The sequence below is a fragment of the Telopea speciosissima genome, chromosome 8 (assembly GCF_018873765.1).
Source record: "Telopea speciosissima isolate NSW1024214 ecotype Mountain lineage chromosome 8, Tspe_v1, whole genome shotgun sequence".
NCBI lineage: Eukaryota > Viridiplantae > Streptophyta > Magnoliopsida > Proteales > Proteaceae > Telopea > Telopea speciosissima.
Window position 1 is genome coordinate 19,726,213 of NC_057923.1, and position 12,838 is coordinate 19,739,050.

Sequence of the window (12,838 nt, forward strand, 5' to 3'; positions counted from 1 at the left end):
CTCTCCATACTAGTTTTGCATATCTTAGAAAGTGTATAATCCCATCTCCTTAGATGATGTATACATGCTAGATCTTGTTGTTTTTATGTTGTGTATCATTGTATTAGTTAATGTTTTGTGACATGTGAGTTTGCTTTTGGTATTTGTGTCTAGATAATTTACTAAAAACCTAAGTAGTAATGGTGTAACTTAATATGTTTTGAGTAGTAATATTACTATTATTTATTAATTAGAATAAAGAACGGCTACAGAACCTGATTTGGGCCCATTTGTTCAAAAATGTAATAAAATGGTTTTCAGAAACGATTTTTTTTTAAATAAGTCAAAAACAAAAAGAAATATGATACCAAAAAGCCCCCTAAATATCACATGTGAAAGCAATCATGATTACAAAACACTCCCTTCTTGCTTACAAACTAATTTTACTTTCCCTTCGCTTCCCTACCCTTTTTTTTGTAACAAAACGGAGCCAAAGAGTAAAACTCAACCACAAGTGCAGTCAAAGCTCCAAACAAAGGGAAAAAGGATACTAATCTTCTTTACGGATGATTCTTTTAGCCAAAGCCGCCAAAGCCATACAAGCTAAATTAGTTGTGAACGCAATCTATAATTGAAAGTCACTTCATCTACATCACACCTCAACCTAAGCTAATATTGTACATGGTGGGATCATTGTGTATCCGCGGCAGGGATGTTACAGATTCTTATCAGAATCCCATTTTGACTAGCCCCAAAGAAAACATTCCAATTCCACGGGTGGAATGTGACCATCACAGGCATCCTTTCACACGGCAAAACTGGGGCAATGAGAGTTTCAACTTCATCCTTAGTTTCTGCTGGATCTATTTCTTTCCACCTGGATTATCTGAGGATCCACAGTTGATAGGATCTGGGGCATCGACATGCCACCAGAAACAACAATCTCTGTATTCGCAGAACAAAAAAGAAGTCAAGTCAGGTCCAAGTAGAGCAATGGCACAACAGATTCTATAGAGAAATTAACATTATGACGGCGAGTATAGGCAACAGCCTCACTTAATCAAAGTGGGGCTGACTGGCTCTAGTCTGCAGAAAAAGGAGGCATCCTTCTGGCCCATGCTGTATAAATGCACATGGAGGAGAAGGGAACCAACAGACCACATCCAACACATCTGACTTTGGACAATCAACCGTTTTGCTTTACTGGTCAGTTGTCCAGATTAAAAAGTATTCCAGGTCTGACCACTAGGTTCAGGTGGTGAAATCAACCTACCGCGAGGCCAGAATCAATGACCATAAAATGTTCTAGTAAAATTGTATGAAGACAGTCGAGGCTAGCAGCTGAACTCAATTTAAGAGACCTTTTGGGGTACAAGGAACTACCAATGGTCCCAACATCCACGATGCAATCCACGTGAAAAGTGGGGACAGGTTAGACAGCTTCCTGTTGTCCTATACTGTGGTGACTAGTGGGCATTACACAAGAGATAATACTAATAATGTGAATATAACCAAAAAAAGTAAAGAGAAACAAGTATATAGAACTTACCAATTCCTTCACGAACTGATAAATTTGGTCTGATGACATCTTTGGAGTCGACAAGGAATATATCCCCAATGTAAAGATGATTAGTAGGTACATAAACACAGCACAATTCTTCATCTCCTGAATAATTCTGTAACACAGCACAATTCCTCATCTCCTCAATAATTCTGTATTGGCCGATAAAAGGTTTTGCATGTAATGACATTAACAGAAGAAAAATGAAAAATAGCATAACTTGAAGATGCCAACTTGCTGAAGTTAGCACAAGTCTAGGGGATGTTTGTACTGTTTATGTGGGAGAGGACATAAAAACGGCGTACCCAGTGCACAAGAATCCCGCCACTGTGGGGTCTAGGGAGGGTCATTATGTACGCAGCCTTAATCCTGCTTTCACAGAGAGGCTGTTTCCAGACTTGAACCCCTGACCACTTGGTCACAATGGAGCAACCTTTACCGTTGCACCAATGCTCGCCCTCTTTATGTGGGAAAGGACATGCATGGACAAAATGAAGGACCCTTCACCCTCCCCCAACCCTCTTTTTTTTTATTTGTCCTCTTTCAGAACATTGAGAACCTAGCAGGATTAAGTGTGCATAGTTCATTATGCAAGAAGCATAGCATGGAACCATTCAGACCTGAAGGACAACAATCGAAGTGATGAACCCAAACGCATATTCTCCAATACGTGGATGTCTTATGATGGCAACTTCCTTAAAGGCTTGGGTATTCTGATCTGTTGTAATACATAAATAAATAAGTACTCCAGTAATGGAAACGTTAAATTTTTTAAAAGAGCATGACAAAGAATTAAATTAAGCATACCAGGTGATATAGCAGCACTAATTTGTTTGGATGCATTGTAGATGTGTCGGACAAATGGCATCCGTTTGATAAACCACTCCCCAAGGCTTAGTACAGATGCCCCCAGCCAAGACGACATGAATACTCCAACCAAGAAGATGAAAGTTATTGAAGTTACAAATCCAAGACCTGATCCATACAAGTCAAAGTATCAAACCATCTGCTTTAGTTGGGATACAAGGGGTGGGGCATTTCAAGAAATATAAATGGCAACTCTCTAACAAAGGCAGTCCGTATTTTATAAACTGATGTGGCAGACAGCCAAGGATATGAATGAATCTACCCAACACCAAAATAGAGTGTGTACAGTTATGAAGCACCTCAATCATGTACAGCTAAGATTTGTTTCAAACATTAACAAAAAGATTGTATCTATAATTTATATAATAAACTCAACTAAGCATTTTTCCTAACTAAATGGGATTTGCTATATGAATTCGGTTCTGCCATTCAACTCTATTTAAGGTCATGTTAGTTGTCTAGCCTAGGCTATTCATATCTTTTCTCACTGCTAATTCCTCCAAGCCACCTTTGGTCTACCTCTGCGCTCAAATGGCCTCTGCTGCCAATGGTCAATTGGTCATACCACATTAACAACACTCTTTCAACTTATCTTCTATTGGGCTACTTCTAGATCACCTCAAATTTCTTTTAATTTTAGTTTTACCACCCATCTATCTCAACATTCTCATCTTAGCTACACTTATTTTGTTTGTGTTGTTTCTCTGTCACCAACATTCAGCTTTATACAACATTTCTGGTCTGATAGCAGTTCTATAAACTTTTCCTTGGAGTTTTAAAAGGATGTATAACAAACCGCTTCAGAAGCCCCTCTAGTTCACCCACCCTACTATAATTTTATGAGCAACATCTTCTTCAGTTTCCCCTCTTATCATTTATAAATACCTTAAACAACCATAGTTCAAAATTTCGCTATTTTGTTTCGGTCGAAATACCAAAATTTCAACAAAATATTTGGTTTCGACATTTGTCGAAACAAAATGGCATGCAAATTGATGGGTCTTCAATTTTTGGTTTTTTCATTAAAATGGACCATATTTCAGTTCCATTTTGATGCCATATTTCAGTGCCATTTCGGCCATTTGGTGGTATACTTTGGTTCCGACCGAGGTTGAAACCCCTGTCGAAATAAAATCTTGAACCTTGTAAATAACAAAAACTATCACTCTTGGACCATCTATCCTATCCACTAGAATTTCACCCTGTTTTTACTAAAGTTACATTCCACATATTCTGTTTTAGTCCTACTTATTTTTAGAGCCTTTTCATTCTAAAGCATTCTTCCATTATTCTAATTCCTTCTCTGTTTCAGCAGCTAACACTATATCATCAGCAAAAAGCATACACCATGGAATGTGACTTCCTTTTGAATGCCCCTAATTAATTGATCTATTGTCAATGCAGAAAGATATGGGTTTAAAGCAGATTCCATATCTTTTGCATTTATAGACTAGCTGGTTTTATCTTCACCCCCATCCTAAAAAAAAAAAAAAAGATTAGACAGTATATTATCTCAACCATATGTGATTCGCATGTCTAGTATCTTCCAGCGATAGTAAAGTGAGCATTTCAGACCATATACATAAAATCTCCACGTTCTCCATAAAAAGAAAGGAGGAGGGTAGAAGTACTGGACTGGAAATGTATACATACCAAAGATGTTGATTCCAACTTGAGCATAGATCGGGGAGAAAAATCCATCCACAAAATGAACAAACCACCAAGTAATATAGAAAGTGATCGCTATCGGGAATAGGATGACACTGCAAGATGCAAACTCATAAGGTACAGATTCAACAATGATCACAGAATGCACCACTAAATAAATAAACAAAATTGTCAATAAAGTAGAACATAATTGGAACTCTCTTTTCCACCACAGAACTCATTGATTAATGATATTCCAAGATCTATGAAGAGAAAAGGTGAATATAGTTCACATCATAAAGTTTTATTCATCAGAACTTACAATTAGCAAGCATAACATAAAGTTCAATCTGAGTCCATAAATTACACAATCAAAAATTCAATCCGAGTCCACTAAGATAGGTGCTGGGAACCTTTTTTCTTTTTAGAAGACTGTTTACACCGAACAGAGGACACGTGGCCGCCTTTTTTTTTTTTTAATACAACTTGAATCTCCAAAGTTGACCACACTTTTCGATGAGTTATGCAATCTACAGCAAAATAACAAGCTCAACTAACTCTGTCTCTAGTTCTGATTATTTAAAGACTAGTTAATTTAAGGAAGCTACAAAAAGTGACAACAGTCATTGAGCTAAACACGCCTCCACCCTATAGTATCTCAATAGGGATTGGGAACAACAGTTTATCTGTTTGACCTGCTCCATTATCACTCCTGTTTGGGAAGCAAACTAGGATCTCCCACAACACCAAAACACACAAACTACCCAGAGTTTTAGAAGTCAATATACAATGAAAATGTTTCTAAAAGCAGACTAGAAGCTGAAATTTCCAGACATTTGGGTGGCAATCTGGCAGCCCAGCCAGGATCTTTCAAGCAGTTGAACAAAAAGAGAAACTAAATATTACGTGCAAGAGTCATTCTCAAAGAACATGCCTAGACAGATCATCCAATTTGGTCATGATTTTTCAGGTAGGTCTTCTTCGAGTTTGGTATTGCATATTTTCAATTAATATTTTTGAATACTATAAGTATACGTGGTAGTACCTGTCCACACTCTTAACAGTCTGACCATCTAATTTGAATGGTCCAAACAATCTTATTATTGGAACTTGGAACCAGTAGCCCATTAAGTCAATGGTTCTTGGAGCTCCAGTGAATTTGAACTAGGAATGAAATGTTAGGGCCCAACAGAAAACATTCTCACAATTCATGAAATCTCTCTTTCACACATTTTCCATGTGACCTGATCTAAGAGAGTCATTACATTTGCTTACGTTTCCAGAAAGGAAAAGATGACCCAAGGGAATGCAATCTTTACAAGAGATTGAAATGACACTTCCAATGACACTGTTTGATTATTATTTGGGTCCAAAGTCTTCCATCAATGGCCTCTCCAAGATTTTAAGATCCTGACACAAGCATTAAACCCATTGATCTTTCTTCAGAAACGAATGGTTCTTATCCTATTATTTGCTTTCAAGAAGATAAAAGGGTACTAGGACAGAAAATGCCACCTCCTAGATTAATGCGAGAACAATTCCTAAATCTATTCGCTACAACTGCAGACGAATAGATAGCTTCATCTACTAAAACTTATGCATGACATATCAAGGCCTACATAAAGATTAACGCCAATCCAGCTTACCTGGAATTCAATAATTGTCACTCACACAAGAAGTTTAGAGGAGTGTTTCGTACATGCAGTAAAGGAAGTTCACTGACGTCATGCACAACGATGCTGTGGCCGAACTACCCTGAACTACCTCCGTTTAGGACTCCCATTTGCTACCATTTATATCATTTTTCATACTATTTTATTGGAGCATTAACGTATCCAAGCTACAACCAAGTCATTCATGTTTACTTTCAGAATTATGAACCTTTGAAGCGGAAAGGATTAAAGGTCTGTTGTATGTTGAGTTAATAAAATGTAGGTTCAATTTGGGGCTTAAGGGTCATACAGAGATCTGTATTTAAGCTAGGAACAGACTACAAATACATGTCATGATAAAGAGTGGGCCTTCGTTATAGATAGGAAGAACAAATTATTTAATTCAAAGGATCAGATAGGATTAGAAAAGGTTAATTCAGAATCTGCAATCAATTCTATGCCAATATAAACTGGGTTACTCCTTTTCTAAAGGACACGACATTGTAGCGCAAAAAGAGATCTAATTCCACATGGATCCCACAAGATCCAAGCATTCCATTTGCAACCTTTAGATCAAGCCATGATAACCCAGATCATGATTTTCCTCCAAACAAATACAACCACTGTGCATTTAAAGCTTCTCAAATGCCATATCTTCTCTTGCTCATCTCCTATTTAAGCATCCAAAAACTGAAGCTATGATGTAAAGAGAGACCAAAGCCAACTTGGACTCTTGCCTATTGACAGTGCGCCAAAAGATTCCCATCATCACCTCAAATGTATGTGTAGGTTTGGCTCATACATATATATGCTGCTTTGCCTCTAGGGACCTTCACAGCTCAGAATTGACCAGGGACCATTCAGATCAGATCTGAGTTCAATACATTGCCCTACTAATTGGAGAACAGCATTGGTGCAAATGTGGAATAATGGAACATTAGAAATGACTGAATAGAACTCAACTGAAAATTAAATTTAAGTTGTAATGAATTTTCAGTGGTATCCAACATAAAGCAATAAGTGAGAGAAAGAAGAAGAATGTACACAGAAATTCAAACACATTTAAACATATGCTCACCATCCAGTCATGAACTTTTTTGATGCCCAGCTTCGAACCACTTTGTAGAAAGCCTGTACCATAACAAAGTTTTTACAATTTAATTTAACACCAAATTCAGTTGTCTAAATCAGAAAGTGCAATAACTCCAATAAAAATGTGTGTGTGAAACATTGTAAAGCACCAAATTAGTGTGTCTGATATTCTACCAATATGCAGAAGACATTTAAGATTAGATTTGATAGAAATCAATTCCCAGATATTTGCATGGAACTGAAAGAATTGTCTATATATCCAATTTGGAGATGCAGGATGGATGCCAATTAAGGCATTGAAGAATTTCAACAGAAAAGAGCTCTAGAAGTAATGAAACAGAAAATAAAATCCTAATAAAAATAATAATAAATAAAAACAAACAGAAGCATGGAGGCAACGGATTATGTATTCGATAAGCAATTTATCCTCATCCGAAGTTGCAGGTTTTTTAAGGTTCCCTAAATCCAGTGCTGAGATTTGCATGGAACTGAAAGAATTGTTAGCATATCCGATTTGGACATGCACGATGTATGCCAATTAAGGCATTGAAGAATTTCAACAGATGAGCTCTAGAAGTGGTGAAGCAGAAAATAAAATCCTAGCACCGGATTATGTATTCGATAAGCAATTTATCCTCATCAGAAGTTGCAGGCATTTTAAGGTTCGCTAAACTATTCCTGTCTGCTCATCCAACCTCTTGTTGTTGTTCCTATTACTACTGTTCTTAACTCCCATTGAATGCATTAATTCCTGATCTTTTTTTTCTTCATCTCACTACTTACTCATATCATATAAACTTTGGTGACCAACGTGTTATTGTTTTTATTTCCAATATTCTCCAGAATGAATAGCTGTTCTCATGACTATCAATCAACCCACAAAATTCTTCCTTCAATTTGACTTGCATGATTGGCCACGTCACCCCCCCCCCCCAACCCCAAAAAGAAAGAAAGAGAGAGAGAGAAATTCGGTCAGCTTGAATTCTTGAGCAGCATCAATTTCTTCCTCCTCATGGATAACCAAAGAGAGACAGATGAAATGGCACTTGCCAAACAAAAAAGGAGAGAGACAAAATGGTCATTTTTTAGGTTCTTAGCCTTCAACAACACCATGTCACATTATTCACTAAAAACCAGTTAAAATGCTTTCCAAGCCAGACTTATTCAGAAATCCTTGGTAACTAAAACACCCTTAATAGTTCAAGTTCTGTATTGATTTTTCTAATTACAAATTTTATTGAAAGAAGAGAAGAAAGAGTAAAACAGATTAGGGCCAAGGGAAATGGTACCACAACCCAAAGAAGATAATCCCATGATAAAAATACAATGAACCAAAATACAAGGGAAGCAACAAAGCAGCTTCATAAAGGTAAGCTGTCCCAGAAATATAATCTTGGGCAGACCCCTCCCCCTTGGCAAGAGTTTCAGCTTCTTTATTACTCTCCCTCAGCTTCCCAAATCAGGTGTTCACTTGATAACTCAAATGGATGATATGTCTAAGGTGGTGATCTCCACATACAGTTGCCTTTCTTCCTAACCCAACCACTGATAATAGCTGCCTCCCCCTCCACCATTATACACAAAGGCCAGCACAAATGGACAAGTTCAGCCCCACTTGTAGAGAATGTAACTCCAACCTAGCTGAATCACCCTCACCTATTAGGCCTGAGAATGCTAATAACAACTGTCCTGCATCCTTCCTGATAACTGCTCCAATACCTAAGGGACCACGATTTTCAAAAACATCCATCAACATTTAGCTAGTTCTGCATTAAGCATCAATATCGTCCTAGACATGGATAACCAAAAAGAAATAGTTGAAATGATCATTCTTGGGCATGTCTATCACGTGTCACCAAACATCATTACGTTCATTCTTGATCAGTTGATCCAACTTATTCAGAAAATGTAGACAACTAAACAACCCTTTATAGCTATCATTCCACATTACTATCTCCCAAAGAAACACCACAAATAAATTTTTGGTGGGGGTGGGGGGAAGTCATTGGACATCTTCTAGTACGAAAATTAATTTACATTACTACTGTGCAAAAGATATAGACTGAACATACATCATCAAGTAGACCCACTCCCCCCCCCCCCCCAATTCTTATGACAGTTCATTATTCTACTAGGTAACAATTTAACAAGCAAGGATGTCAGCATCTGACATGGCACATGTTGTGGAAATAATAGGGGCTGACATGGCACATGTTGCAGAAATAATAGGGGCTGATATAGAAAAGGAAAGTGTCTCCGTCCAACAAAGCAGAAATGCAAGCTTTAACAAGAAAGCATGTCCATTTAAAGGCTTCAGAAAAGCAAGGACTAATGCTTTGGAGCTCAACCATGTTCACTATTTGCTGGCTGCTATGGAAGGAGAGGAACCAACAGATCTTTAAAGCTACTGCCCAGTTGGTGGAGCAAATCAAGGAAAGTTTCCAAGGCTTATTGTCATGTACATAACTCAGCACCCATGTACAGATTAATTCCAAGCTTCACCCTTGGTTTCTTCCTCATCTACTTAAATCCAAGGAAAAAGTAAGAACATAGAGCACATTAAACTTTGACCAATCTTTTCTTCTCATAAATTTTTTTGTCTCTACATAATGTAGATATCGCATGCTTCTGCCAATCCAACTCAGTAAAATACTTTCTATAAAATATTTAATATGAATAAATGATTTCAAACTATTTTGTTATGTGCCTAATGGGGCCCACTCTAGTGTATGGGCGCTAGATTGGCCCAACCTAGTATGAGATAGGTTAAAGGGTTTGATTTAACGCGTTCCATCAGCTTCGGAGCTTTTAGCGTGTCAGTCAAGTACCTAACATTTGGTATCAGAGCTAGGCACTACATCACAGGTTCGAATTATGGAAAGGGCTACTTGGAGTAGAGTGAAAGCCGTCAAGAAAGGGCTACCTGCAGCCATGCAAAAACCTTGGAGCAGAGTGAAGCCGTTTGGAAAGGGCTACCTACCGCCAAAGTGAAAACTGCCTAGAGTGAGAGCCGTCGAGGACGACGGCTGCGGAACCATGGTGGTATGTTATGTGCCTAATGGGGCCCACTCTAGTGTATGGGCACTAGATTGGGCCAGCCTAGTATGAGATAGATTAAAGGGCTTGATTTAACGTGTTCCATCAACTTCGGAGCTTTTGGCATATCGGCCAAGTACCTAACATTTTTATAATCCCTTTCCCACGTCCCACTTCTTGTAACTAAGCCCTTGATGGGGTGATAAATGCATCAAAGGAATCAAGTTTGATTAGATTAGACTAAATTCAAATAAGCCTTATCTGAACAACTTGAGAAATACAGGAATCACACTCTGCAATTCCACCCAATCTAGGACCATATCATCATCATGAACACAGCATGTTATTATGCCATCTTTCCCACTTCAAACCCAATTTATTATTCTTCATCCCCTAACCTTTCTACAACTTCAACCGTCACCGTATCTCCTTTGCTCACCGTTTTCATTGTTGGTCATCATCGCAGATGGCCAAAGAAGTATACTTGAAAGTGAAAGTCTTGTTTAACATAAAGTTTTCCTTAATTCACTTAATTGGAGCTGAACCAGTGAACTAGCAAATTACTATTGGGCTTCCAACAAATTTTAATCAATGATAATCTTAACCCACCTGCTATTTAGCAAGTGAAACTCCTGAGAAAGTTAGGCATAACTGAAGAATATGCACTCAGTATACTGAATTATTCCTTAAGAGAGCAGAGAACCCTTCCGCCAACAAAACAGAAGTATGTTCTCAACGAACCCATAAAAAAAAAATACAAATATAAAATTAAATTAAAAAAAAAAAAAAGGACTAGGTCATTGACAAAGCCTCTAGAACCAAAATATACCATAGGGGAGAGAGGGTGCAGATGAGAAATCAATTAAAACAAGTACTATGGTCCTTCAGAAGCACTGCTTAAAATGAACAAAAATCAATTAAGAGGGTCTTTCAGAAACCCATTTATACAGGGGGAATAACACGCACCATCAGAAAATCACCCAATTGTGTTTCTCATTTAAAACAAAGAAAATCACCCAAGCAAAGCAAAATCACAGACAAAAAAAATAAAGCATAGATAGATAGATAGAGAGAGAGAGTAAAGAAGCAGACCTCTCTACCGGAGTGATTAGAAGAGGCGGCAGATGAAGAAGAAGGTTTAGAAGAAGCAACATCGTCAGCAGAGTCAGAGACAGGCATGAGAAGCTCTCTATCTCTGCTCGCCATTACAGTCAAAGATTTGTCATCGCCCATCACCAGTCACCACTAATTTGCCTTATCAACTGCTCCTTTCCAGCGTTATCCAGATGTGCAAAGTACTGTGTTTTTTCCTTCCTTCCTTCCTTCCTTCCTTCCTTCCTTCCACACTTTCGTTTCCTTTCCTTTCCCTCTCGCAAATCGTAATCTCTCTATCTTTTTTGTTTTTTGTTTTTCTTAATTTGGAATAAATTAATCTGAAGACATGTGAGAGACAGAAGTCAGAGAAAATTCTGTCTTCTTCTCTCTATATATTCTAACTGTAGGATCGTTTTCGTTGGGGACCCCACACGGTACCGTCCATGCTTGATCAAACCGTAAGACCAATCGGTCTAATTGAGATGGTCAAAACACGGAGCCTAAGTCAGAAGAAGAAGCCTTGGATTGGCATTTTTGGCCACAGGATCTACGCTCTGTATTAATCTTTGACTATGTCATTGTCCTAAGTCAAAATATCAATCCAACGACGAAGTATCCTTCATAGATAACTCTAAGGGTGTAAATCGGGTCGGAACTGGGTATTCGGTTGTTTCAGTACGATTCTAAAGAGTGTTGGTGTGATCTAAATCCGGCTTCGGTTCATAAATCAGTACTTGTACTGAACTTGTTCGGTTCCGATTCTTGTAATCGGTTTATACAATATATAGTATAGTATATTATATTGGAGTATTAAATTATATTATAATGGCATTATAAAATCTAATAGACTAATATAGTATACTATAATATATTAATATTATACTATGTTAATAAATTATAATATATTGAGGGCGGGCCTTGGTGCAACGCAGTTAAGGTTGTTCATTGTAATCTACAAGTTACGAGTTCAAGTTTGAAAACAACATCTCAACGAAAGCAAGGGTAAGGCTACGTACATTATAACCCTCCCTAGATTAGGTTCATGAATCCAACAGGGGCCGGCCAGTTGAAACCCTTACATTATAGAATTAAAATCCTCTCTGGTGCCCGCATCTGCCAATGCGGTGCAATGCATATGCGAGCACCAAACCTCAACACATGGAAGATATTTCATCTAACAATGCAAGCTCGATTGACCCAGTTTTGTTTTTTTTCTTTCTTCTTGAGCTCGGCACCGTTGGATATTGCATCTTCCACATGTTGAGCTCCGATGCCCGCATCTGGTTCTCGCACTGGCAGATGTGGGCACCAGAGAAGATTTTTTTGAGCACATTACTCTGATCTGCCCTAACCTTTCTGAGAAGTACGTGAACCTCCCCTGCGTTTCTGACAATTACTCAAACCTCCCCTACTTTTCAAACTTCATTCCACCTAACCCCAGTCCATTAACAGTGTTAGTAAAAAACTTGTTGGACCAAAATGCCCTTACTTATAAAGGGCTGCTTCCTCTTCTTCTTCCTCTTTTTCTTCTTCCTCCTCCTCCTCCTCCTCCTGCTGGGAGCCCCACTAAGGGTGTCAAAACCAAACCAAAATCGAATATCAAACCCGAATCTGAGCTGAATTAATTGAACCGAATAAATTCAGTTTGGTTTCGATTATGGTATATAAGCATTTAATTCGATTCGGTTATATTTTAATTCAAAAACCTTAAATCTGTCCATGTTCTTGTGTGACTATGTCATGTAATTTGGTATATTGTTGTTTATTATTCTGAAAGGTAGTTCCTATTTTCATTCCCAACTAATTTTTTTTAATTGACATTTCATATTCACATATTTTAATTGAGGCATAGAAAAGGGGAGAGGGAACCCACAAGAGAAGAAGGAGAGAACGAGGGCAAACTATCCCT

General features: G+C 38.0%; 1 protein-coding gene across 1 annotated transcript; it reads right to left on the reverse strand.

Moving 5' to 3' along the window:
• Positions 1 to 566: 566 nt before the first annotated feature.
• Positions 567 to 11,133, reverse strand: LOC122670367 (protein CONTINUOUS VASCULAR RING 1-like). The gene is made up of 7 exons (XM_043867214.1): positions 10,927 to 11,133; positions 6,785 to 6,837; positions 4,061 to 4,170; positions 2,348 to 2,515; positions 2,161 to 2,258; positions 1,529 to 1,655; positions 567 to 924 (listed from the first exon to the last, which is right to left on the reverse strand). The coding sequence occupies exons 1-7, from the start codon at positions 11,065 to 11,067 to the stop codon at positions 827 to 829; spliced, it is 795 nt and encodes a 264-aa protein (XP_043723149.1). The 5' UTR covers positions 11,068 to 11,133; the 3' UTR covers positions 567 to 826.
• Positions 11,134 to 12,838: the final 1,705 nt, after the last annotated feature.